Here is a 27,616-nt window from a genome sequence, read left to right as displayed (position 1 = left end):
AAGAGGCAGTGTAGAGAAGACTAATTATTTTAAGTCGCTTTGGACAAAAACGAAATGCCCTAAATGTAATGTAAATGTATACTGGTAGAAGGATGCAGCCAACAGCAGATGAGACCCTAAGGCTGAGTGAGCAAGTCCCAGTCCAGCTGGATCATTGAAGAAAAAAATTTGTTTTTTTATTTTACCTCACAACGTAAAAATGATAGTTTTTGCTTCATAACTGGCATCTGAATAATTTCTTACTCTGTTGAATTTTATCACAAGTGTACATTAATAAATCAGTCAAGCCTGTTGTTGTTGGAGTTATTGTTTGTTAGTTTTATTATTTTGTGTTCTGTCAAATTAATTTTGATCTATCTATCTATCTATCTATCTATCTATCTATCTATCTATCTATCTATCTATCTATCTATCTATCTATCTATCTATCTATCTATCTGTCTGTCCTGCTTTGACTATCGAGGTCACGTGGTATCCTATCTGAACGTTCTATTGGCTAATTCATATTAAACGAGTTCCGCTCCCTTTTCCCATGCGGAAGTTAGTTCCTCCGAACAATGCCGTTTCTCAGTTAGTTGTATCGATATTTTTAACAATACACGTCGTTTTCAGTCATAGTTCACATTTCTAAACCAGCTAACACAATAAACAGCGTGTTTTTAAGTTGTGTAATTGTTTGTTTACAAGCGTTGGTAACTTTTTTTCGCGGAGTGATCTATACATAGACGCCGGCTCCGGTGTGGAGCGAGGTTTGAATCTCTGTGCTAGTCCCTTTTTAACGTTTGTATTTTACTGCCATTTTTTTTAGATGGTAGTCCTTTTTATGACACAATAGTCATACATGTGTTTGTATATATTTAAACGGGAGAATTTCCTATTATCTACTTTTAATGTACAAGGTAAGTATTTTATTCGGCGTCACTCCGATTATCTTAAACGCTTACGTTATTGTTGCTACTGTTAGCTAACGTCCCGTGTGAAGAGAAGGGCACAGCTAACTGACGTTACGATAACAACGTTATGTCCCTGAAGTTTACTGAAGATGTTAAACGTTGTTACCATTCAGTTAATTATTCATTCAATACGCGTATTTATTCTGAAGCACATGTACGTCACGGTTAACTCGCACCCTGTGTTATTATGTCACCGGGTATTAAGCTAACTTCAATAGCATCCTGCTAATGCCGGTGGAACATTTCTTTTTTCAACATTTCATGAATTTGGCTTGACGTTGGAAGAAAAACATTTATATTGTCAGCTGCTACGGCCTACAAGCATTAGCCTGATTGAAGCAACATTTAAAGGGAATGCAGGTGACTTACTAGCCCCCTGTTGGTATCCATTTTAAGTTCCCATTGTAACTACGGTACAATCTGCTGCTCTTGAATTATAAGATGTAACGCTATTCAAATTGTCTATACAGATGACTTCCGTGAAGATGAACACTGCTAGCACGAAGGTTGATGAGAAAGGGGACAATATGTTGTCCCCCTCAGAAGAGGACTCCCGTCCTGTTTTGAAGGACACCTCATCCTCTCTGGATTTCTCCGATCTCGCACCATCTCAGTTTGGCATCTCTGTCCAGAGTTTTACTCCAGCCTCACTATCAAACTGCAAAGGTGAGAAGCCTCGTCTGTATTTGATGCTAAACAGTGATTGCATTTGCATTGCCTTCCCCAGGTGGAAATGTTTAATTTGTATTCATTTAGCCATGCTCAGCCACCATCATTAGAGACCACGAAATGCTGCATACACTGTAGGTTTCGTCATAATCTACCATATATAAGGATGCAAACAATCCAAAAACAAACATGCATGTTTAATCACACTAAGGTGCTGTGTATGGGACCAAAGCGTGCACTCTTCAACTCCACTAATGCATAAAATCTGAAGACATCAAGGGAAAGTGTGTATTTCCTGTATACGGTACCAATCTAGTGTAACTAAAGTGACGTTCTTCCCCCTCTCGTGTTAGATAAATCTCGTCTAGCACAAATTAAGGCAAGGCGGAGGTCCAACGTTGGTGTCCGGGGCTCCCCAGAGACAAACTCCCTCATCCGCTTCATCGCACAACAGAGGATGAAGACTCCACCAACCTCCCAAACTCCAGAGGTGAGATCCTTCTCTGAATGCAGTTGAGCAAATCCTGTACCCCTGTGACATCCTGTTGGAGTATGAGGCAGTATTCAGATAGTAGTCTGGACTTTGGTTGGCTTTATATGGTAATATTGGAACTGATTTATATTGCTGATACTGTACAACATACATTCTGATAGAATGTTTCTGTAGGTGGCTGTAGTGTAAAGTGGTTGAAAAGACTTGACAAGTGCTATAGAACGGCAGGTCCATTCTGTACTGTTTTTCTTTTATCAGCTGCATACAAGGCATCCACTGCCATCACAACTACAAGTAGTTGTACTTACATGGCTGTGCTTCACATCCACAGTACATATTCACAAACGTGCATTGTGATACAGAATTTGCGGTCAAGCCCTACACAACATCACAACAGGATCTCACAGTATAAATATATCCTGACCTGAGGGCAGAAAGGCAACAGTGTCTGACTTGTTTAACACTTGTTAGCACAAATTGCTCGTTCAGGGATACTGGTATTGTGTCTAAATACAGACCTTACAAACAGCCCTGCGCTGCTTTACACAGACATGATCAGCAGATGTAGCACATACAAGAAGTGTTAATAACAACTGTAGTTTATGCCTCAACATTAATTTAATGCAGCAAATGAACAAAAGAACAGAAAATGATGGAACTCCTGCTGTACAGTGCCATTTGACAGAATGACTTCTGGTAAATACTGTTAAATAAATCAGTATTATGTACAGGGGATTGGTGTGGCACTGAGTATTCAAGATTGGCAGCCCACCACGTGAATGTAGCGGAATCCCTGCATTAAAACAGGAACACACTTGCCACAAGTGTAGGTCGAACTGCCTACATTTTTTATGGTAGATTATTCTGGTAAGAAGATAATTTAAATGTACACACAGAGCTTCTCACAGCCTCAGCCATGTAACGTACTGCACAGCGCTTTTGGTACACATTTTAAATTAATGTAATGAAATCAAAAGAAAATACTGAAAAAAGTAAAACTATGCACCCACTTAGCAATATCAAACAATACAAAGTAGAGCCCAACAGTAATGCATTGATGTGGTCTCAAATATAAAGTAAATCATCTTAGATATCAGAAAGAAAAGACAGGCTTATCTGAGACAATCTAATTGCACACGTTTGGTCACATTCCAAGTTCTGACCAAAGAGCCTTGTCTTCATGGTGATGTCTTCAGCTACATTTAATTTGTAGTTTTTGTAGTAGTCACTATTACTCAGTTTTTATTGTATTATTGTAATTCCTCAAGTCTGCAAGGCGTGAGTCTGATACTAGATCAGTTGGGTCAAATTGCACTCGAAGGAAAGTATTCTTCCCTTTACTCTTGTGTATGACAGAATATTCTGAAACATGAGGCTTACTGTTAGATGATCTACGGCTTAGTAAAAGTTATTTTCCCGCATTGTGTGTGTGGGAGAAGTTTGTGATAGATGTGCTGCCTCTTGGTATTTCTGTAATTTCAGAAGCCTATGAGCTGTCAAACTGCATCACTGAACAGATATGTTGTTTTTGCTGTCTCAACTCTCAGCTTGTCAGAAGTAGCCCCTTCCTTCCCCGGGTCGCCTCCACGCTGAGGCAGAAGATGGCCTCCTTCCAGAGCATGATGGATGTGGAAGAGAGTGAGGTCTGTGATCCCATGCCAAGGCAGGACAGCAACACTGGAGGATGCATCAAGACAAGAGATTATCTGTCTGGTGAGGCTGCCTCATTGCCACAGGATTAATAGTTTCATTTCTCAACAAGCGTCTATCCAAGTAGGTTTTCTTTATGATGTCTGGAGGCACTGTTCAAAAGCAGGGGATTAATGCATAGCACAGTCTAAGCCTGACTCTGACAACATCTTCCAGCAGTCATTTCCTCATAGCTTGGTCAGCTTCTTAAATGGGCCAGTTTCTGAGCAGTTTGTTGCTGAAGTGGGACTTTATCTCTTCCTCCCTTTTGATCAAGTTTTTTTCAAAGTTGTTTTTCAAGCGGTGTTTTTTTATGTTATGTTTATTTTATATGGGGTATTTTATCTTTATTTAACTGAGGTGTCCCAAAGTCCCATTTGTTTTTGTATGTTATATAACTTCTTAGCGATGGGTGTGTTTTTTTCCCCCTCTCAGATGGAGACAGCCATTACGGAGGGAAGGAGAACCACCCACCAATGAGGACGCCCATACCCAGCAAGAGGAGGCGCCTGGGCCCCATAGAAGGCTGTCAGGTGGAGATTAGAGAGGCCAGTGCACCTCTCCTCCATTTCAGTTTGAAGGAGCAGGAGGTACACTTAGTCCGACTATGTATTTACTTGACTGCTTTAAATAATTGAACTAAAAAGGTTTCCCTGTCTGTACTTGGCTTCTATTGAATTGGCGGATTATTTTTAACTCCTATGAATGTTAGATCTCAGTGCTACTCCAGACTTGTTAAATACATGCATCAGAAAAGGGGGAAAACAACTCTCAAGCAAAGAGAGTTTGATTTAAGTGCTTGGTATTGATGTTTGTTTATTTATCATTGTATCTTTTTTAACTCCGTGCTTCTCCTTGTATTCTGTAAAGTGCAACCGCAAGTTTTCAGTGTCATTCTAAACTGCATTAGTAGTTTGGGAAATGTGTATTTTCTGCATCCACAGTAGTAGTGTTCATGCTGGTGTGGTGCTGTGCAGCAGAATGAAACTGAGAATTCCTTGATCATGTCCACAGGAGGATGAAGAACCAGTGAGGCAGGCTGTGACACAAGGACCACTGCCATCTGAGAATGTGGAAGAGGCCCAAGCTGTGCTCATATCCCCAACTCTTCACACTGACCTTGAGCTCCAGGCCTGTTCCCCTGCTCAGAACCAACAGGTCAGGTCTTATCCCAGACTGCAAAACACAAACACGTTGGGTGTGAATCACAGAGAAATGAACATGGATTTTTGTGATTGTGCTCTGAACCACATGGCTTCCCACTGTGGAAATGCCGTTTGAGTCATGGAAAGATGATTTTTCATGTGGAAAAAAACAACAGGTCAGTGCTGACCACTATTATTCAAAACAATTGGCTTACGCAACAAGATTTGGACATTGTCTATATATTTTGATGGTGGATCGGTTTTAAAAAACTATGTGGAAAATGTCTGAAGTTTCTAAGGACGCACTTGCACTAGGTCCAGTTGCTCCATTGATTGTCCCCTGTCCCCCGCCGGCTTGCATTCACATTACTCCAGGCCTAAGCACGACTACCTCCTGTACATGTGTAATCATGTCGTAATACGACACACTTATGGCTTTATGTAGTTTCCCAGAAGTGCCATCTCGGAGTCCTCTCAATAGAGGACAACACAGAGAATGTGACTGCAACTTTACTGACGAGCAGCGTCTGCATATATTTTGACTAAATACTTGACCTCTGCATCAGAGCATGTGAGCGGGGAGGATTTTGGACAGCGCGCAGAGTGGCATTTTTTTGTAACCCACTACAATTTTGCTCCAGTACTATTCACACCACGAGTCTGAAGGATGCCCAAGCCGGACCCAGAATCCATATGTCTTGCACAGTCATCAGAGGAGAAACGTCCTCAAAAACGTAAAGCACGTCCAGTTACCAATGATAAAGCTTTGAAAGATGGTAAAGAAATATAAAGTGAGCAAATGTAATCGATCATATTTAGTAACATTAAATAACCTTCATCCGTACTTAACAACATGTGCTTTGAAGCTCCTTGAACTACTGTCCAACAGAATGAATGTGGCTCTCATAATCTCTTTCATCAGGGCGGTGTCTTTGAACTCCAAAGCCTCGGCAGAGCGCCACCCGATGATCCTGCAGCCACATCACCGGCTCAGCCTGCCTCCCCCTTCCACATGCTCTCTCTCCCTTCTCTGCTGGAGATGAAGCCCACGGGTAAACACACATTGCTCTCAGTGGCAAGCAAGAGTACTGGTCTTTTGTCTTATTCCAGTCATGCCTTTGAGGCTTGGGATAGTGCTACACTTGATGCAGTGCATCCAGTGCATTCAAAGAGAGTATGAATGTTGTATTTTCAGAGACAGAACTCATATTCATTAATTTACAGTCTTTGTGTAAAATAGACCAACTTGTATGGATGTGCAACCGTTGTGCAATGTTGGAATCGGCACCCAACACGTGTACTTATTAGCAAATTCAGTTGTCCCAATATTGACACCCCATTACTTTGACTTTTTTGCTGCTCTTTTGAGAAAGATGCAACATAATATACTTAATATTTACTTCATAAGAAGGTCTTACTTCTCTGTATCTCCGATGAAGTTAAATTATACATGCAGAACATAGGGTAAGGATTATTAAACCTAAATAATACATTTCAGGTACCAATGAACCTTTGTAATAGATGAGTTACTGTATTTGGTTTCTTATACTGTTTTCTTCTCTAACCGACATAACAGTATCTTAAATATAAAAAACTTAAATATATGTTGATAAACTTGCATTTTTTTGTAAGATGGAGTTTTTGCAAAATAATCAAATTAATTAATGAATAAAACAGACAGGAAGAGCTTGCTTTGTCTCTTCAGACATTGTGTAATAAGGACAATAAAGAGGTTGATGGCCGATTAGTGCATTCAAGGTTTAACTTTCTTTGCAGAAGACGAGGACTTCACTGGGATGTCCACGGTTGAGAAGATGAAAAAGAGGGTACACTTTGGAGGGCCGCTCTCTCCTGAGTTCTTTGATAAGTTCCTGCCCCCCAGCACACCGTTACAGAAAGGGGGCACACCGGTCCGGGCACCCACACCATGTGGGAGCGTACGGCCACGCTCGGTACTGAAGACACCGCAGAGGAGCGAATCCCAAACACAACAAGCTCAGCCAGATCTCAGCAGCCCCACTGTGTTCGGTGCCTCACCCACACTTCCAATGCCTCGCAACCGCACAATGCAGCCTGTGGGAGAGGACGCTGAAGAGAAGGATAAAGAAAGATTGGCAAGTTTTCTGGGATTCTAGCATGCTCTGTACATGTCATAAAATGATAGTTATATTTAAAGTTTGTCTTGAAATAATCTGGATAATTCAGGTCACTCAGCGACAAACACCCACGATTTTCACAAGCAACTAGGCCTGTTTGGTTTTTTGTTATTAGTACTGACACAAGTAAACATGTTGCACTTCTTTTCTCTTATTATATTTGTACATTTTAACTAGAAGAGAAGTCCCATTTTATTGTTTATTTTTGTTAGTTAATTGTACTGTTCAAATGCATTTTCCTATTTATTAATTTCCACTCGTCTGGTCTCCCATTGTTTGGGCTGTAACAAATGGGAATAGTTCTAACTTGTTGAACCTGGTTTAGATCTGTGGAGTGCAGTTGGTTCTGCTGGTTGTAAGTGGCTTCATGTGCTGGTAGTTCTGGACCCACTTATGAGAGGTCTGCACAGCCTGTAGGGTGTATTTGGACTCATTTACCCTGCACATGTTTTACCCAGGCAAACACCTCTGACTCCGAAATGTGAGCCAACTTGCATTCTCTCTGCTGGCCATAAGGGGGCGACTCCTCTGGTTGCAAAAAAAGAAGTCTGATTGCATGGAAGTCTGATTTATTATCTCAGTAAACATTATAAACATGAGTTTATGGTCTCAATCTCTAGTTTCAAGTCTTCTTCAATCATTCAATCAAGACATTGTGATGGACAGGTTGCTGCCAAGGCGTTTATACGAATGTAATTAGCTTTTCAGATGAACTTTTAGCTGTAAAGTTCTCCACAGGAACGTGGACTTCCTCTCTCCCTTCCTCTACTTACACAGCTGCCGTTTTAGTTTAGTTTATTCCAGACATTTTCACACAGCGTGCGTACATTAGTGATTTAGTTATTTTTGGTTAATTTCTATTTATTACTTTTAACATGTCTGGTCTCCCTTTTTGGTTACTTTCCCTCAGTCACTTTGTGACATTGGCTAAAATACATTACATATGGGTGCTGTTGTTTTTATAATTGTATCTTACTAACAAGAACCAGGATAGGTCCCACTATCTGTATGTTACAGTCAACATTGAATAACATTGTTTTTGTTTATTTTGTCCTAGATTGTTTTCCCTTCAATGGAGGAGATTGACTCTGCGGTGATGAGAGGTGCAGGTTGATTATTATAGTTTATTTACTAGTTAGAGCGTATTGTCTTATTGGTAGGATGCAGTCAGTGTGTTTGATAACAGCTCTTTCCATTTGTTGCATTTTCAGAATGTACGTGGGCTGCACAGCCTTTGAATTTAAACGCTGCGTTCCGTGACGAGGCTCTTTCTCAGACTCTGCCTGGTAAAATACTGTCATACTTCTCAATGTTTCTCCCCTTCCATTGTCACTTATCCTTATGTCTTTATCGTTCCTGTTTTCCCCTGACACACTCAAGAGTGTTAAAGCATAACAGACATGAAATTTATTTTTGTTGTGTGTAACCCAACCAGCTTGGGTTTCTCATTTTAGGTCTACTTAACAAAGCAAGCTAATTGCCAGTCTATGTTGAAAAAAGCTAATATCAGGGATTTGGTTAATCACTGTTTGCATGTATCAATGACAGTACAACCTTTCTCATTTGAATTCAGCTGTATCAAAGTCTTGTGAAATGTATGTTAAGTCTCCTTTGCATATCATTAATCTTGCTAACCCACCTAATCCATATTAATATTACCTACAGCTGACAAAGTCCCAACAAGTGTCATGCCAACTGTTGATTTTCTCCTCAGAGTCTGAGACTAAACCCAGCAGCTCCCTGATGGATGCCCTGGATGAACCTACATCACTGCCAGAGAAGGAGAAGCAGCATGAAGCAGCTCCAGCCCAATCTACAAACGCAAGGAAAAAGGTCTGCCATCATCATAACTTTAGTTTTCTATTGGATCACTCATTGTGGCTACACAAGGTCTATTTTTAGCAACACTTTGCTTCACTTGTGACATTATGTTAATCCCCAGAGGCCTCATTTATAAAGCTTGCGTACGCACAAAACAGGGCAAACTCTGAGGCATGCGTACCGGTACGCACATTCTGGAGACTGGAGGGGAATCAGCGACACAGATGGAGCTGTGGTGAACTGAAGTCAGATTGTAGAAAATAAATGTGAGAAGAATTATAGTTTTGATGACTTGCACATTTAATTTCACTCCATATCATACGTTAGATCCTCGTTATCGTGAAGATGAACTCCAGCAGTGTTATTGGTGCTTTTACTGAGTGATAATTGTTTCATAAACACCTTCTTTTAAAATCCAACTCGTATCTTAAATCAAAATGATTTCTAAATATATAATCAGCACTGTGTCACCGCAGGAGGAGGAGACAGCCGACTGTATGTAATACAGGACAGCAACAACATACCCTCCCATTAGATAACAGCAGAACACAGCGTGAATAACTTAATACTCTCCTTCATTACTGTGGATATATCAAAACAAATATAAATACAGCCATTAAGCCATCAACAGGGTGCAAGAATCCGTGAGGATGTCATGCGGCGTTAGTTGCAGCAGGATAAGAGGCGGATTCAGGTACGCACACTTGTAGGTGATCTGTGATGTAGAACGGGACTTTGCTTACAGGTGTGCATACGCACGCTTTTATAAGTCTGAATTTGTGTACGTACACTTTTAGTAAGGATCCTACGCACCGTTTTATAAATGAGGCCCCTGATTATTACTGTCATCTATATATTCCAGTACAGTGATAATGGCATGTCATACACTGAAAACGTCTACATCTCTTCCATAGAAACCAGAGCACGCATCTAGCAGCGAGGCTGCAGCTCGCTCCAGCAGCCGAAAGAGAAAGGTCTGCTATTACCACAAACTGCTATCAGCTTGTCCTAACTTGTACAAATCTCCATTTACCCAACTTCTTTTTAAACAATTTAGGGGTCATAACATGCTCCCATCTAATCTACTGTTTAATTCCACTGGATCTGAACTAAATCACATCCAAGATTATCCACTTGTGAGAGATTGTGGCAGAGAGACGGTCTATATAATGTATCCTCATGCTAACTGCGTTTCCCCAGCAGCCGGAGGCGAGCGACCCTCCGAAGAGGTCGACGCGCTCTGCTGCCAGGTCAGCCTCTGGGAAGATGAAGGTGAGTTGGCTGAGTCTGTACGTTTGATTTCTTTTTACACCACTCCACCGAGGGATCTGCAGATATGTCTTTTCCGGGAGGCAGTCATGGAGCTGATGGCAATCTAACTACAACTTACTTTGCCTGAGTTGGAGAAAAGAACCGTTGTTTCCTGGTTTATTATCACTTATGTGGTCATGTTAAAGTGGTGATATTCTAGATCTTTCTTAATGTCAACAGATCCATGAAAACACAACATTTTCTTAAAAAGATGAATATTGTAGCTTCAACCAGGCGGCAACCTCCGCGTCTGAAAATCAAGTCACGCTGAAGTACCTCATGGTCGCAAAGAGAAGTCTGACTGTATAGTCTGTGGGAAAATGGTCCTACTTCTCTCTTGATGTATTATCTCAGTAAACATGAGTTTATGGTCTCAATCTCTAGTTTCAAGTCTTCTTCAATCCAGCATGATGTTCATTTGGTACATTATGGTCCATTTAGTGTCCACCAGACCAGAAAGCAGGGGATGCTTTAGGGGCGGGGCTACATGTGATTGACAGGTCGCTACCACGGTCTCACTACCACGGCTACGAAGATGACTTTAACACTTAACTGTAAAGTTGACCTTGAACTACGAAGCTACCTTGTTAATATCTTCCAGGAAACCACATGGATCCAGGACCAGTAAGGTTTCTGCTCAGGGAGCCCCTCTGCCGCTTGTGTTCATCAGATCCACCCTCGCTATTTCACAGTCCAAATATGGTCACTTCCTTTCACTGGTGGCAAAAATTCCAAGATGGTGACGGCCAAAATGCCAATCTTGAGGCATTTTATTGGGTACTTTTGCAGCTGAGTATCTACCTGGTTCATCATAATGAAACTCAGTCTTGGGTTTTGTGTTTTCACAGTATTTGTTGACAGTAAGAAAATGTAGACTATCACCAGACTTATCCTTCAGACAAAATGATCAAATGAGCTAATCCAGACGAGTACAGCAAATGGAGAGCCACAAGCGCGGTGCTCCTCGGTAACTACACACACCTCTCTGGATGGATGTTTCTCCAGCCCAGCAGGTAGTTTGTTGTTGACACAACATTCTCCTCGGCATCAAACAGGCCGTTTGAAGGCAGGCTGCGTAGCTGCAGGTATCCTTACTGTAGCTCACATTAAAAGTCCATTTACTCAGCTTGTAGTGTTGGGCTCTTCTGGCAGCTTTGGACTTGTTTTTTGTTTTTGTCAGGACTGTGTTTCAGTTTAAATAGTTATAGTCCATTTGTGAGGTTAGCCAAATAGCTTGCAGTTCTGCCAATTCCCTCTGCAGCATTTGGGTAAAGATTTAATTAAGTGTAAATAAACTGCAAAACACAAAGTGTCATTCAGACAGACCTTTGTAATTCGAAGACGAGCCAAATAGGAATTAATACCTCCCTGATAATATAATATTAGACATCATAAGGTGTATCTTGATACATAACAGTCTGTCTTAGTGAAGGGGAATAACACACATTTGCCCCAATAGCATGTAAAACTTCCTTAGCACCTGTAAAGAAGTACATGCTTTAATTCTAATATAAAATGTTTTGTAGTGTTTTCATTTTTATTTTATATTTGAAATCGATTTACACCACTTGATGATTTGTCCAAATGATTATTTATTATTCATTCATTCAATAATCCCAAGCTGACGCCTAAATAATGAGCCACCGAAACTCATGTACTTACTGAAGTGATGTTTCAGTTGGCATTGACATGTCTGTTCACAGAGGACTGCCGCAGTGACAAAGCAGTGGAAGAAGGACGTGGACCACTCCCTGTACGGCTCTCGGACGTACGCCTCCAAGGACCCCACCCTGAGTCCCATCACGGAGACTTTGTCCCTCATCAGGGACACAGTTTGTCCAGCAGCACAGCAGATTCCCTCTACGAGCTGCACAGGTAAAACATGCAGGCAACAGCTTCATCTTTCTACTAAGTAATAGTTGAGTATAGGTTTTTCTTCTATGCTGCTATTTACATTTTCAAAATCTATGGTTGTTGGACAGAACATTTCATTTTGATTCCTAAACATTTAGAATCTGGAGGACAGCAGGGATCCGTAGAATTATTTATTGATGGGTTTTTATTCTGTTTGTTTGTTCGTTCTCCCTTCAGGCCCAAATCATGAGACCTACTTGAACCCTCAGATGGCTAATGACACTCACGTGATAGGTGACCTCACTGTGGCAAATGCCTTGGAAAATGCTTCTGAAGATTTAGTCACATCTCCCAACAGCTGTAGAGATTGCACCACAGGGAAGGGGAGGAGACTGTCTGGGCCGAGGACCAGAAGAAGAGGACTGAAGAAGAAGAAGGTCATTATTGCTGATGATGCACTGCTCAGTGCGGAGACTCTGAGTCAGAATGGAGGAAAGACAGAGGAGCACTGTGAAGACCAAACCACTACAAACCTTGAGGCATCAAGTAAAAGCCCACAGAAACACTCTGTACATGAACATAATGCCCAGACTACTGCAGATACAGAAACACACTGCCCTGACTCTGATGGAAACTCAGACTGCCATGGCGGTCTGGATGCACCCGCCTCAGACTGCCCACCCTCAGGTGAAGACTCAAACAACACTTTGAGACTGCCAGCAGAGAGAAAAGCCAAGCGGGGCAGGAGGTGCTCTGTAAACAGCTCAGTGGTACAGAAGCAGGGGAACCCAGGAGAGGAGCACCAAACAAGTCATGATGAGGAGGAGAAAGGACGGGGAGACCAAGCAGCCAGCCAGCAGGAAAACCACATCAGGACAAGCTCCGCGAGCCAGGAAGAGGGGGGAGTAGCCCACTTGGGTCTGGCCCCCTGGCAGGCTGACTTTAATTTTGAAGATGTTTTCAAACCTGTCGCCACAAGAGGGCAGCGCTCAGTACGCCGCAGCCTGAGGAACCAGAGCAATGCAGAGCAGAGCAACAACGGTGCCGGTCTCGCCTGGCTGGCTTGGACCTCCCCTGCCTCCAATAAAGAGGCCCGCAGGAGGACCCAGGCCCAACGGCTCAGTGCTGTCCAACCATGTCTCCCCGAGGAGACAAAAGACGAAGCTTCATGAGACCACATGAACTGTGAAAGGGGATAACCAATACATTCATCACACCTTCATCCATACATAACCTGTTTTCTTGTTATTAAACCGAATGATTTTTGAAAGTACAGGCTGCTTGTTTTGTATTGGTTAAAACACTGATGCCTTTGTTCCCTGTGAATTACTAGAGCTCTGCAGTAATTTGTAGCCAGTTTCCCCTCTGCTAACCAAGCCAGTCAATACCCTGTGAGCCCAATCATCTCTGCTGACCACCTCCCAATCAATATCAATATATCCAACCACTCAGCTGGTAATCACAGTGCATCTTCAGACTCCATCTCCAAAGTCGTTGGGTCGAGCTTCTCCAGGTCAATATCTACTCTGGATGGATGGAGATGGCTGTAATGCATTCAGCGTCTGCCATGCGAGGCTTGGCAGGAGGAGGGTAATAATGGAATAGTTACAGCCTTACTCACAGAAATCAAATGAATGGGCTCAGACAATTCTGTTTATTTGTTGTTGCTGGAGCATTTTTAATTTCAATTCTCCAATGATCATGACATGCAATTAAACGTCCTGGTTCCAGTCTCATTCTATTATCTGAACTCTTAGTGGACGATGTCGGTAAGGTTGAAGTGACTTTCCTGGAATGTTAAAATGTACCTTGCTCAACCCCCAATTCTGATTAAATGCTTTGGTTGCAAGTAAAGGCACCTCGTTGGATCTAATTGTGTCCCTTTTAAACGGATGATTTAGTCTCATTTGAAAGGAATTCATCCTGATAATAAAACGGCCACCTTCTCCACAAATGTGCTGATCCAGCCGTGTGGTCGGTTCAGATCAAGTACAGCAGCGTTCCTCTTCCATAAACAGGGACCTTTTGCCATAACTGAAAGCATCACTGCATAAATTACCACCGTGATCTACATTTTGAACACAGCCGAATGTCTGCAAGTAAATTGACCTCTAACCTCAGATTCCAGCAGTCACAGATTCAAATCGTATCTCCTTTACAGGCTCCATCCATCTGTCAGAGGAACGGAGGGAGCAGTAACAAATTGAGTTTCAGATTCGGTTCACATTGGGAAATTGCTTCCCCGAATGATGCATGGCTGTAATCTATCCATCACGAGGTAATTGACTCACTCCTTTTACATCAAGTCACAGTCACTTGGCTGAAGGACACCAAAGGTTTCGGGCTCTCAGTGTGCCAAGGTTCGCACAGGGAGACTGATGGACAGTCCTAGCCGCCAGGGTAGTTGTGGGTTGACGTGGTGGGGCTACTGTGCCATCTGGTGGTGGAGCCGAGGAGTTGCAGTCAGCAGTTACTCATCCGTCAACTTGATAAAGACTAAGAGTTGAAGCAACGGGAGACGATGTTCTCGTCAGGAGAGTATATGTTGTAGATGCACTCATGCAATCATATGTGTCGAATGTTCTTTCGGTTCTGTTGAGAAACACCTGAGGCTGATGTGTTTCCTGTTTGACCCCCCCCAGTTAGGACTGTAGCTTTCCCCTCGTCTGGTTTAAAATCTTGTAACTGGGAGTGTCTTTCTGAAAAGGCCTTTTTATTGTGTGAGCGTACAGCCAAACTGCCTCACCTCTTTACAAGTGTGTGTGTGTGTGTGTGTGTGTGTGTGTGTGTGTGTGTGTGTGTGTGTGTGTGTGTGTGTGTGTGTGTGTGTGTGTGTGTGAGTGAGAGGGGTGTGAAGCCAAAGCCCCTGTCCCTGGCAGACGGGCATAGTGAAGACGGCTTAACACAAGAACAATGGGGTCCTTTGACCAAAACGACGCCCCCAAGACATGTGGCCTCCTGTCACCGTGGCAACCCCCCATGGGACGGGGAGCGGGCTGACAGCTGGAGAGGAGGACTTACAAAAATGGAGTCCATTTCTTTCCACTGAAGCTCCCCTGCTCTATGTCTTGTCCCTCTTGGCCCTGTCTCGGGCACCTTATGAATGTTGCCTAACATCTCATTTTACAGCTTCATGTGATTGACCTTATGGGCTCCACGCACCACCGACAGCCCATCCAAGCCCTCCACACACAAAACAAGTTCTCAATAAATCCCGTCTTTATGGGCTTGTTGCCGTCGGTAATAAGGGGGGAGCATTGATCTCATTGACAAATATGGGGCCAAGCCACAAGATTTCACACTCACCGTAGGCTACACTTGATTTTACGCCTCGTTCTAAAACGGATGAGCACTTTCTGTGCAGACAAAGCGGCATAATCAGTTATTTGTACTTCCAGATTTAGACGTTCGTCTTTCAATTAGTTAATTAGTAGCTGAACGGTATTAAGTTGTTCTGCCGCCTCAGTCCTTTCTGTGCTCGATGCTGGGAGCCCTTTATTATTGATGCTCGCAGGCTCGCTCTCTAAGCCCTGCACAGCTCTCCTACAGAGCTGCAGACGGCAGGAGGAGGCCAGCAAACAAAGGCAGGACAACAAGACACCCTCCAGCTACTTTCACTTAGTTTTTTTGGTCTCTGTGTGTGCTGGCTACAGCTGTGGCTGCTCAGACCTGCTCCAAACAGCTGCCTGTACACGGAGCTCCGACAGCAAGCTGCAAAAGACATGTCTGCTGTTTGTAAATGCACACTGCTGCAAAGCTGTGCTGCTCTACTGGAACCATTTTAGCCATCAATCATCAATCTTTTTTGTTTTTCAAAATCTGCCTGTCATTTGTTATTACATGTGATTAGTTTTCAGGCAAAATAAAGCACATATCTAAATCCCATGCTCTATTTTCTCATCCACCTAAACAGCCAGGCTTGTTTTCTATAGGCAGGACAGGACTCATTTCCATGGAGATGCAACAGTACGAGAAAATGCTTTTTAAATCTGAGCCAGAGAGAGCTGATATATTAAAATCAAGCTTTTTGAATTTGGCTACATGGACAATTTTCTTAAACCTCCAACCTGGTTGTGAGGAGCTTTGAATGAATGCATTAAGAGCTGCTTTTTTAAAAGTTTTATTGAATATGGTACAGTTACATCGATACATTTCTTGGCGGCCTCTATGCCTGTGCTGTCATACTGTATATCTTCAGGCATCTGTCTCAAGTTTAACCTGCTCCATCAATGTGCATCCCCTCTTCCTTCCTATTGCAGTCCCAGCCATGCAGGCGAATGAATGTGCTCGACAGAGAACAGCGCCGTTTAACCTTGAGCCTTCACAGCTGCTTTATCGGAGATGATACGAATCACTGATGAACATCATTCTTCCAAAAGATGTTCCTTCCTTTGGGGGACGTTTTCTTGAGATCTTTCCTTTGTCCTCTTAGTGTCATCTTCACTCGTCGGTTTGTGGACTACGGTTTTGAAGATTGCAATTTTAAGGCACTTTAGCATTGGCTTCACTTTTCAGAGGCAGACGTCTCTGCCTGTTTGCAACAGGAGCCAGATGGAGTCAGATGCAGTCAGGTTGCCTGGTGCGCCTTCAGCTTTGTTTATGTCTGAATGTCTAGTTTTATACAGCGCTGTCAGGTTTTTGCTTTTCCTTTAAATCCAGTGGAGGAGAAGGAGACGACTAGGAAGCAACAGGCTGTATACTAAAGAGGACTTCTCTGACAGAACCCACAACAACACTGCTGGTGTTCTGGTTCACAACGGGCCAGATGAAAGAGGCTACCAATTATCTTGACTGCAGTCTCATGTTGAGGAAAACTATGTGAATATCAATGCAACCAATGATATATTATATCTTTCAGTGCATATAACGGTTTGGAAGGAGAACCTTCTTTCAGACACATCAATGGAAAACAAGATGAAAGTGCATTATGTGTATTAGAAAAGTCGGTAGTGTCTAAAAACAATGAAGTGTGGTGTGTTCCACAGGACACAGAGTCACTAACATACCTGTAAAATCTGTCTGGGCATGTCCCAACCCGATTTACCCCTCACTGATGCAACGTGGAAAAAGGTCTTCAGATGAGGAGAAGTAGGATCTACATATGAACTCATACTGGATAATAAAAGATTTGATTAATGTCCAACCTCAGGATGTTTTTTCTCTTCAATGCAAGTTGAACTTTACTGGATAAATATGAATGTATATGAAAAGAACCTCTAAAAAGTCTTGATGATGATGTGTAACCTGTTTTTATTGCTATAAAACCCAAACTGAGGAAAATTTCCAGGCCCACTCCCTCCCTGTTTTTAGTAAACCATTACACTGTCAGTCTGAATCCTGAACTCTCAATGATATGAAAATGTTGTCCTTGTGAGACATGCTGGTCCTCGGTGGAGGAGTCAAATAAAACATACAAATGGTGATTGTGCTGAATATTTCTTTAGCCACGCAAGCAGCTGAAAAGGGCAACGTCAGTCCCTCCACAGCGTATGGATTTCTATCAGTTTTTTCCCCAGAGGATGAACCCTGGTGACGTTGGTGATCCTCTGACTTTACAGCTATAGCTCCAAAAATCACTTTCAGTCAGGGCTGTTAGTCAATATATTGAAGATTTTCTGAGAGGCAGATATTTCAAACCCTGAGCATAATGATTCTATCCTCATGATAAGTTCGACAATATGTTGTCATTTTATGGTGCTCACTGATTGGCCCCAAGTAATGTTGGCTGTGCATGTGTTTCGCTGGGACTACAAAACCCTTCTTCTCTTCAGCTGTGAAGATGAGTTATGAGGTAAGACAACATTTAAAGATGTAAGAGTGACATGTTGTATCAAGCACTCTTTTGTACAACAATGCTGTGGTTTTATTACCTCATATTTAACAAATACACTGTAACTCTGTTTGTAGTACATAACGTTACCTGCGGTCCACCTGCATTTAGACTTCATGTGAGTGGATGGCCGTCAATTTTTTGCAACCAGTGCACACCAGAATCCAGATGGATCCAGATCCAGTAAGGTTGCTTGTGATCCTCAGATCCACCCGTCGCTCCTCCACAGTCCAAATATTGTCACTTGCTTTACTGGTTGAAGCCTCGAGTCTTTTCGCTCCATCTCTGAAACCCTCCGCAGCTACTCTCAGACTCTTATGGTTAAGTCTGTCTTCCTTTTTTGATTTGCTTTGCAGAGTAGGCCATAGGCGTATCCAGCCCCAGCACCCCTAACAAATATTGCATAGATAAATGCAATATCTAAATAACAGTCATGTGGTTTTTCTAAGCAAGTCCGTGTTTGACAAACCTAAATATCATCAAAAGTGATGTTCTTCATTCACAAATGTGGGAATGAAAGTCCAAAATAACGTTAAAATGTACAGTTTTTTGTTTAAAACGGGGAAATCTCCCCTGGTGTCGGCAGTTTTGCTATAATACTAGAATAGCAACTTTTCCCTCATGGTTTTCCACCATTGAATTAGTCATGGGCTAGATGTTCTCAAGCCTGAAAACAGAGCCAAGAGGAGGTGCAGAAGTTTAGCTTTCTGCACCTAATTGACTCCAATTACAATACATTACAATGTCATTCAAAATGTGCCCAACGGACCTAAAACGGAACTGCTTTAATCTACTGAGTACATTTCTAACATCCATGCACACACTTTGCTCTAGGATATTGCAGTAAAAAGCGATGCGTGGTCCAAGCATGACTGTGTATCCATTAGCACTTAACTGTGTGTTTTTGTGTGTATCAATCTCCTCACTAAAGCCCTCTCAAAGCCAGAGGTGACCTGATCAGGATCTGCAGCAGTTAGCTGGCTCCTCTGTGAGCAATGGGTCAGGCTGACACGTGTCAGCCTTGATAAACGAGCAGGTGTTTGGGTCGGTGTTAAGTAAATGGAGTCATTATTGATGACCTCAGAGCTCCCCGTGTGTTGCCAGTATCAGTGATGACTTCCAGGCCCCCGCTGCAGTAAAACAGGATGTTGTGATTCTGTGGGTCAGGGAGGGACTCGCTGCCTCGGGGGCCAGTCGGCTGAGGCGGGGTTAAGTTGAGTTACTTGGACTAATGACCCTCAAACAGGGAAGTTCACTGGCACTGAAGCTCTGCGGCGGCCTCTGCCTGCTCCTGTCATGATGGTTACAGCTGGAAGTTACATTCATGCTTTTGAAAATGTTACTTATTTCCCATGTAGAGGAATAAACAATGATGGAGTGGTGGAAAAAAGATGAATACTACATGTGTAGAAACACATGGTGGCATATCTTGAGGCTTTTGTGCAGAAAAAATTGAATAAAAGTCAAATAAAATATTAGAAAAAAGGAAAATAACGAACTGAGAGTCTCCAGCTATGTGAGGCATTTGCTACACATTTTAATAGAATTACTTTTCAAACATGTAAAATAAAAAACAAACAATTACATAAAATGCATAGTACACAAACGCAACATATAAATCCCCATAGACAACAAACTAGCCCTTAAAATAAAAATGTCTTAGTCCTGAAAAATGTAACATTTTAATATGTCTCAGTTGGAAGGCAAGCAACTAACAATATCAACATCAAATCTTATTCATGTCACCCATTGGTTTATGGACCATGCATTTGAAGCCTCGAGTCCAGTATTTTGACTGTCACCATCTTGGATTCAGTAATCGGAAGTGACCATATTTGGACTGTAGAGAAGTGATGAGTGGATCTGCTGAACACAAGCAGCAGAGCAGCAACCGTACTGCATCTGGCTTCTGGTGAGAAGCTGCTAACAAAGTTAGCTTCCACAATTAAAGGTCAACTTTCCAGCTAAGTGTTAAATTGTAATTTAACAATTGTAATTGTAATGTACTAAATGAACATCATGCTGGATTGAAGAAGACTTGAAACTAGAGATTGAGACCATAAACTCATGTTTACAATCTTTACTGAGATAATAATTTAAGAGAGAAGTAGGGTCATTTTCTCATGGACTTCTATACAATAGAAGAAAAAGACTACTTTTTTCAGCCAGGTGAGGCGCTCCCTGATGGCCAGTAGAGAGAATGCAAGTTTAAGGCACTTCAGGATTTGCTTCACTTTTCAGAACTGTACGTTGCCACCTGATTCAAATCAATTTTATATCATCTTTATAATTGTATGCCCACATGTTAACCATCCAAGAAAATGATTGAAATGCATATAAAAGACTAAAAACACAACAAAACCAGTTGCCATGAGTTTACTCTCGACCCACACCCTGTAGATGCCTGTTTCCAGGCAGGTTAATGTGGAAAACCTGGATGGATGAAACATGACTAGATCATCACTGTCACCTGGGCAAGACACAGTACTGGAGGTACTTATCACCGTGAGTGTGATATGTATAAGCATGTCACTTAGTAACACGTCTCTCAGGATTATCTGTGATTTTAATTTACATCAGTATGGTTACATAACATGCTCCATCTGTTGCCACTTGGTAGCGGGGGGGATAGAAACATGCATAATCCTTGCACAGGCAAGGATCTAATTATTCAATTAGGGTCCATATTGAATGAATAACTGATTCACCGCAGTTTACATAATAACAACACAGATCATTACTGCGTCTGTAATGCAATTTACGACGGCCGCGGAGGGCTCATCATTCACGGGAATGTCCACTTCTGACTTCCATTACCCTGCAGTAATCTGAAAGTGGCATCATTAATACAAATGAGTGTGAACTGAACGCCTTTTTGATATAAATTGAATGGCTTACATTGATGAAATCAAGGAATCACATCATTAGCGTTCACTCGCCATTAACCAACAGATCCTTTTTGACATAAATCTTGCTCCCTCGCTTAATGGTATTGATTAAGAAGGTCGTCATGTTCTGTTTCTGGTGTGAGAAAAGCTTGTGGTGTGAGTGAGGCCTTGGTGAAAAAAAAAAGGTGGGGTGTGTGGTTGGGAGGGCCGGAGGTGGAGGGGGGGGTAGACAAAGCCTGCTGAGCTCCAGAGGTTAAGTCCCCCCACCACCACCACCAGGGCCACAGGAATGTGTGTATGAGCGGGTCCTGGAGGCTGCATTGTTGTCTGGTGCATCCTGCTCTGCAAACACCGCAGAGCCCCCATACTCCAAAAAACTCTGAGGCTTGGACTTGGGAAGGAGTCTGTGATGTGGGAGGTCTGCCTAATACTAAACAGCCAAACAAGGCATCATGTGATATGGTTGCTGTGGTGCAACTGTTTCACTCATAAGACAAAGTGCTTTGATGCTGTTTAAGCAGGGTAGACACAACAAGACTATACAGAACGGATGGAAACTAAAAATGCAAGGCCGTGGTCGTCTTTTAATTATCCTCCTTCCCATCTTCCATCATCCAAAACAGTATTTTGATTGTGTGTTCACTCCCTGGTTTCCTTCTTCGCTGTCTTGACTTGTCTGGTTTGTTTGTAGGTATTTTCCCTTCCAACTGCTGCTGGTATTGCCTTGAGGTATAACCACAGGACGTCAGCTGCCAGGCTGCCATATGCAGCATTGGTGAGAAATAAAGCAAAGCAATGGCTAGTGTGACCAGAGACGTGATAAAGACTACAAAAAGAGTGGGGATGTGTTGGAGGCGGGACAACCAGAGATGGAGCAAACTTGAAATCCTACAATCCAAAATGGAAAAAAGATCAAATATTATCCAAATTTGCCATTTCATTTGCTTATTCACTTGTAATGCCAGGTTAAATGAGGATCGATAGAACTCTCCTATTTGTGTGCTAAATAGACTGTATATAAGAAGTGGACCTAGTCACCCGTTGGTTTGTGGACCTGGTTTTGGAGTCTCAAGTTCAGCCTCATGGCCATCGCCATCTCGCCATGTCAGAATATTTGCAACCAGTGAAGCAAGTGACCATATTTGAACTGTGGAGGAGCGACGGGTGGATCTGGGGATCACAAGCAGCAGAGTGGCACTCCAAGCAGAAACCTTACTGGATCTGGATCCATCTGGTTTCTGGTTGTGCACTGGTTGCAAAAATTCCAAGAAGGCGACGGACAAAATGTTGAACTTGAGGCTCGAAAACTGTAGTCTACAAACCAACGGGTGATGTCACAATGACTATATCCACTGTCAATAGATAGTGTATGGATGGTAACAGTCTATGGTTCAAGTTGAAAGATACAGAAGTCACCATTTAAGCAGTGTGTGGCGCTTTCACGAGTGAATGACACATTTTGTACTCATCGCTGTACAGCACTGTATCCTAATTTCCGTGATATGAAGTTGGTTGGATTTCCTTTCAAATGAAAAATTGTCTGATGACATTCACCTTCATGTTCTGAAAGCTTCCTACCTACCTACTCCTTCTCTCATTTCAATGTTACAGTATGAAACACTAGCCATCCATTATTGGTCACCACCTCCTTCATGTGTTCAGGGTCACGGGGGGGGCTGGAGCCGATCCCTACTACCAACACCAAATGCAGATGGAACCCAAGGGCCTGGTCTGCTGGAGGTTTCTGCCTAAAAGCCTATTAAAGCAGCTTTTTCTCGCCACTGTTGCTCCTGGTGATGTTGGAATGGATTAACTCTGAAAATCATGAGGGTATTCTAGTCCTTTGTTTTAAGTGTCCTGATATAACTTCTGCTGTGATATGACACCATAAAAAACACCTGTTGTATTGTTGTTTGTTGGCTCTCTGGCTGTATGCATGTTGCATGCAGGTTGCATTGAGTCTGACTATGAGGTCTCTCTTGATCTCAAGGCGACTACCGGGTTAAATACAGCCACCTGATGACTCTTGCCTTTAAAACGGAGAAACTACAGAAATAGACGTGTCAGGGTTTTTCGGCTTGAGCGCTATTGATTACTGTGACTCATTCCTCCTCTGCTGTACTTAATGGTGTTAAAGTCAGAGCTAGTTTTTGCATCTTAATGGCCTTGTCAGAGGCCACTTGAGCTGTACATACACTTAAAACGACTGTTAACCACAGCAGGACAATTGATTTGTCAAACAGAGTAGTTCTTCACTTTTCCCTCCCTGACTCTCCGCCGCTAATGCCTGGCGTACAAGTGTACTCTGTGGCACTCCTAAGCACTCCTGGGTTCAAGTGAGGGAGCTTGTGTTTGGAGGGAGATTTCAGGCAGGAGGAGTTGGAGGAAGCACATGAGGTGTCTGGCAGCTCAGCAGCCGACAAGCTACACTTCACCTTCCAGCTGCTCTGTCCCTTTGGATTCAAGGCAGGGGAGGGAGCAGGGGCCACAGGGAGGGAGGGAGGGAGGAGGGGTTTGGATGGTGGTGGGGGTCACTGGACGGGTGGGGGCATGCTCTTGGGCGGACAAGCCCTGGAAATTTCCGTTGTATGTTTCAGCTCTTTTCAGGATGGGAGGGGTTTGGAGTTAGAGTTTGGGTTGGGGGGTGGTGGTTGTGGTGGTGGTGGTTTGGGGACTTGGCAGCCAGCCAGCCACAGCAGGAAGCTTGCTAGTTTCACACGGACAAAAAAAGCAGTCCTGGACGCTGCCTGGCTATCTGAGCGCAGCACTCCAGTCATCACCCGAACAAACAGGAACTCAGAAATGCCGTCTGCACGGGTGGCGGCACAGATTGACTGCTGCTTACTCACAGCTCCACTCAAGTCAGATGTGCTTGTTTTGTTTACAAGTAAGAGGCATCAGCTAGAGGGGACACATTTCCCCTTTTCCTTTTCAGCTGAGTCACTTCTGTTAGATAATGTCTTATTTTCCGGTTCCCATGAATTCACACTATATACACCTGCCTTTTACGCAGTACGGAAGCAGCCAAAGGATTCAGTGGGGGTTAATATGGAATAAGTTATGTGTCAGGTGGGCCTTGCTTGCTTAGAAAATGCCCCCTCAGCTGGACTCAATATGTAAACATCGTCATTTACTGAACTTAAACAGGCAATCAATCAGATCCTATAAGTACACTTCATAGTGGGAGGATTTAGAATGAAAACTAAAGCAAAACATATTCATAGGCTGCTTGGAAACTGGCCAGTTCACACACAAAAAATCAACAGCAACAACAACTAAACAAGCATGATAATTGCAGCATTAAAATGAATGTTTTGTTGCCATACGTTTAGTGGGCTTGGCAAAGGTCCAGCTTTTGTACCGGAGGCAGGAAGAAGTGGAGCAGAGCAAGAGCCAGCAGGCCCGACAGCAGGCCTGGAGAGCAGGAGGTGCTGCTGTGCATCAGGTGGATGGGATGTGTGTGTGTGTGTGTGTGTGTGTGTGTGTGTGTGTGTGTGTGTGTGTGTGTGTGTGTGTGTGTGTGTGTGTGTGTGTGTGTGTGTGTCGGAGAGGGGAGGTTTGCCGGGGGCAGGTGGACACTGGTGCTGGGGCTCAGGGCCCCTAGCAGGTGGATGCTCAGAGAATCGAAATTAAAAGAGGACGGATTACGAGGATGAAAGGAAGCTAAGGATTACGTGTCTCCTTTTCTTCACCAAAGATAGAGTACAAGCCAAGGGTCTCAAACCAAACATCCTCTTGGGGGAGGGGGAGATGTATCACCCAATGCTAATTGTTCTTTTTTTCCCCTTTTAGCCATAAAGGATCACACACTGTTCATATTTGGGACACGGATGTTTTAAAATAGAATAGATTCTCCTTTACACAAAAATATATGAAGGGTTTATTAGATTAGATTAGATTCAACTTTATTGTCACTAGCAGAGTACAGGTACAGAACCAATGAAATACAGTTGACGTCTAACCAGAAGTGCAAAAGAAGCATTTAAAAGCATTTAAAAGCATTTAGATTACAAAGTACTATTTGAGTAGTGTTTCTGTGCAGTTAAGTAGGCAAAAGAGATGTATTATGCACAACAGTGGAATGTTATAAATGCTGACTAACCTGTAAATAAATACAGATTTAGTCAGCAGGATTATATACAAAGAGTATAAATAGACAATTTTATATAAATACTATGTATGTATGTTTATTGTCATATGCACAGTAAAGAAACGTGTTTCTCTGTACAATGAAATTTAAAAGGCAGCATGTGACATAAGTAAAAACGACAACAATAATAGTGCAATAAAAGTGCAAATTTAACTATAAACAGTGCAATTATGCATACAACAACAGCGCAATGTAAACAAACTGACATGTCCCATCTAATTTGACCATATCAATTCAATGTAAAGTGTCACATTTAATCCAATGCTTTTCTATCTGTTGAGTCAGTGTGAATACATTGAATTATAGTTATTTTACTGTTTCAGCTTTATGTGCTGGTATGCAAATGTTGTGGTAGTTAGCTGTTTCCTCCTGCTTCCCATCTTCATGTTAAGCTGCTAACCAGTTGCTGGTAAATGAGAGGGGAACCATCCACTCAAGTAACTCTTGGAAAAACAGCCAATAAGCTTATCTCCAAAGCGCTAAACTATTCCTTTAAACGATTAAGCATTAAACCCAATTGTTGCCCATTCAGTTTATGTCAACCATTGTTCCAGCTCTGTTTTCTTCATTTGAAAATACTTTTATTACTTTTATGTTGTGCACAATCAAGTATGTGTAAGAATGAGCCTATAACAATGTGTAACATCTTAAAACAAGGTGAGTTCATTCAAATGAAGATAAAGTGAATGTATACCCTCCTTTACATGCCTGCCCTCATTCCTCCAATTACTGTAGAAGTTGGCATCTTGAATAAGTCAAATCTTCAAGTTGAGCCTCTGCCACCATTTTTCTGACATCTGATCACAATAATAATAATAATAATAACAATAATAATAATAATCATAATCATAATAATCATAATAAACTTTATTTGTATAGCACTTTCGAAACAGGATTACAAAGTGCTTCACAGAACAGAATAAAACATAATTAAAAAATTACACACAAAAAACATTGTAGACAGTATAATAAGTACTAACAAAAACATAAAATAGAGCAAACGGAGGAGAGCAATGAGTTCAAAATAATAAGACAACTATAAGAAAGCTTTTACATAAAAGTGAGTTTTGAGAAGAGCCTTAAAAGATGAAACTGATTGAGCTTGTCTGAGATTCTCAGGCAGGGAGTTCCACTGAGGGGCCCATACAGCTAAATCTCGGTCACCTTTGAGGATGAGGATCTCAGTGATGATGAAATGCCTCCCCACTCCTCCACCCTCACGCCCCACCAGTCAGTTTGTTTCTGTCGTTGGGTATCGGTGAACATGGCCTCTGCTGTAGATCATGGCACACAACATTATTTATTCATGGCTGGAAAGGATAGGTGCGGCACAAGCTTCTCCTGAGTATTGTCCATCTGCTGGCTGGCCTATACTGTACACACTAATGTAATATGTGTGTCCTCAGGAGGCGTACTAATAGCCGCCCATGTGTTAACGCTTCACACTATTTATCTGTGTAATAACACCGCCGTTAATTATAATTAGCGCCTTGTCGTTGGAATGTGATTTATCCGTCCCTGGTGAAGTGCAATGCAAACAGCAAGTAAAGTGTGACCTTACCAGTTTTATTTGATCACCACTGTGCCGACACAAGTTCATCCTCTCGCAAGACACTTGTAACATGGGAAAACCTCCGGTCTAATTGCTCCCCATACAATCTGTCTCCAAGGGCTGCTGTATACATCATTTTACACAAAGCTGAAGATAATTTAATTTCCACCCAGGGAGCTTTCAGCATTAGCCTGTAATAGAAAAGGAAGATTGCTGCCAGATTACCAACACAAGTGCCTCTGTATCACTATGATCATGAAATTGAAGCAGCAAAATCAGTTTTCCTCTATTGATTGTTTTTCAGCTGAATAAGAGGGCTGTGCTTAACTTCTTCACATTTCCCCAAGGCGGATTTTACAAATTTGGGACAACATGTGATCCCTGTGCAGAACTTTGTGTGTGAAAAGTCTCACCTTTAACACTGTAGTTTTTTAAATTATATTCTTCCACATATGTTAGGCTTAATAAGTATCTGTAACTCATATTAAGCATATTAAGCGTACTGCAGATTCAGATGTGAAACCTTGACATTCTGCTTCCATCTGTCACCAGGTGATGCAGTTTATGTTGCACTGAGAGCTGTAGAGGAAAAACCTCCTTTCTCCCAAAAAATAAATGAACAGGAAAAGGTGTCGGAGTCAGCTGTCATTTCATGAAATGTAACAGGATTGGCTGCAGACAGTTTAGATAATCGTTTTCTTTGGAGGAAAGATAATACTCTGTTTCACAGTCTGATGAGCAATGCATTAGCAGACTGCTCTGCATAGACAGATAATAACATGCTTTAGCATGTACTGTAATACTCCAGATAGCTGCACTGATCGTCTCTGGGGGACTGGATCTGTGTGGCTCTGTTTCCATCTTTAGCCTAAAATCACATTCACACACACACAGCTGCTACAATAGACTGCAGTGTGGAGGGATGTCTCACTTTGATCTTTAAATACCCTCTAACGTTAAGGCGCGCTCATTGGCTTTGATTTTATTTATTTGATTATCTTTTTTTTACAACCGCTGGGCAAAATGCAGACGTTCCCTTGCATCTCCCCGATGTAGGCCTAGCTGTAGTACAGCAGAGTGCAAGAACACCTATCCTCTCTTTTTA

At 42.4% G+C, this 27,616-nt stretch overlaps 1 protein-coding gene across 2 annotated transcripts; it reads left to right on the top strand.

The window, feature by feature from the left end:
* The first annotated feature begins 588 nt into the window (after nt 1-588).
* Nucleotides 589-13,900, top strand: cdca2 (cell division cycle associated 2). 2 transcript variants are annotated; one of them, XM_084024133.1, is made up of 15 exons: nt 589-899; nt 1,424-1,619; nt 1,976-2,112; nt 3,663-3,828; nt 4,240-4,394; nt 4,819-4,962; nt 5,872-6,001; nt 6,726-7,063; nt 8,163-8,208; nt 8,317-8,391; nt 8,820-8,938; nt 9,841-9,900; nt 10,127-10,198; nt 11,941-12,112; nt 12,329-13,900. In XM_084024133.1, exons 1-15 carry the CDS (start codon nt 891-893, stop codon nt 13,261-13,263), a joined length of 2,754 nt encoding a protein of 917 aa, XP_083880259.1. In that variant the 5' UTR covers nt 589-890; the 3' UTR covers nt 13,264-13,900. The 2 variants fall into 2 exon arrangements, with proteins under 2 accessions (XP_083880259.1, XP_083880258.1); XM_084024132.1 differs by having other exon boundaries at nt 8,163-8,214.
* Nucleotides 13,901-27,616: the final 13,716 nt, after the last annotated feature.

Source organism: Eutrigla gurnardus (genome assembly GCF_963514095.1).
Source record: "Eutrigla gurnardus genome assembly, chromosome: 13".
Taxonomy (NCBI): Eukaryota; Metazoa; Chordata; class Actinopteri; order Perciformes; family Triglidae; genus Eutrigla; species Eutrigla gurnardus.
Note: the sequence above shows the minus strand (reverse complement) of the source record. Positions and strands in the feature narration are given on the sequence as shown.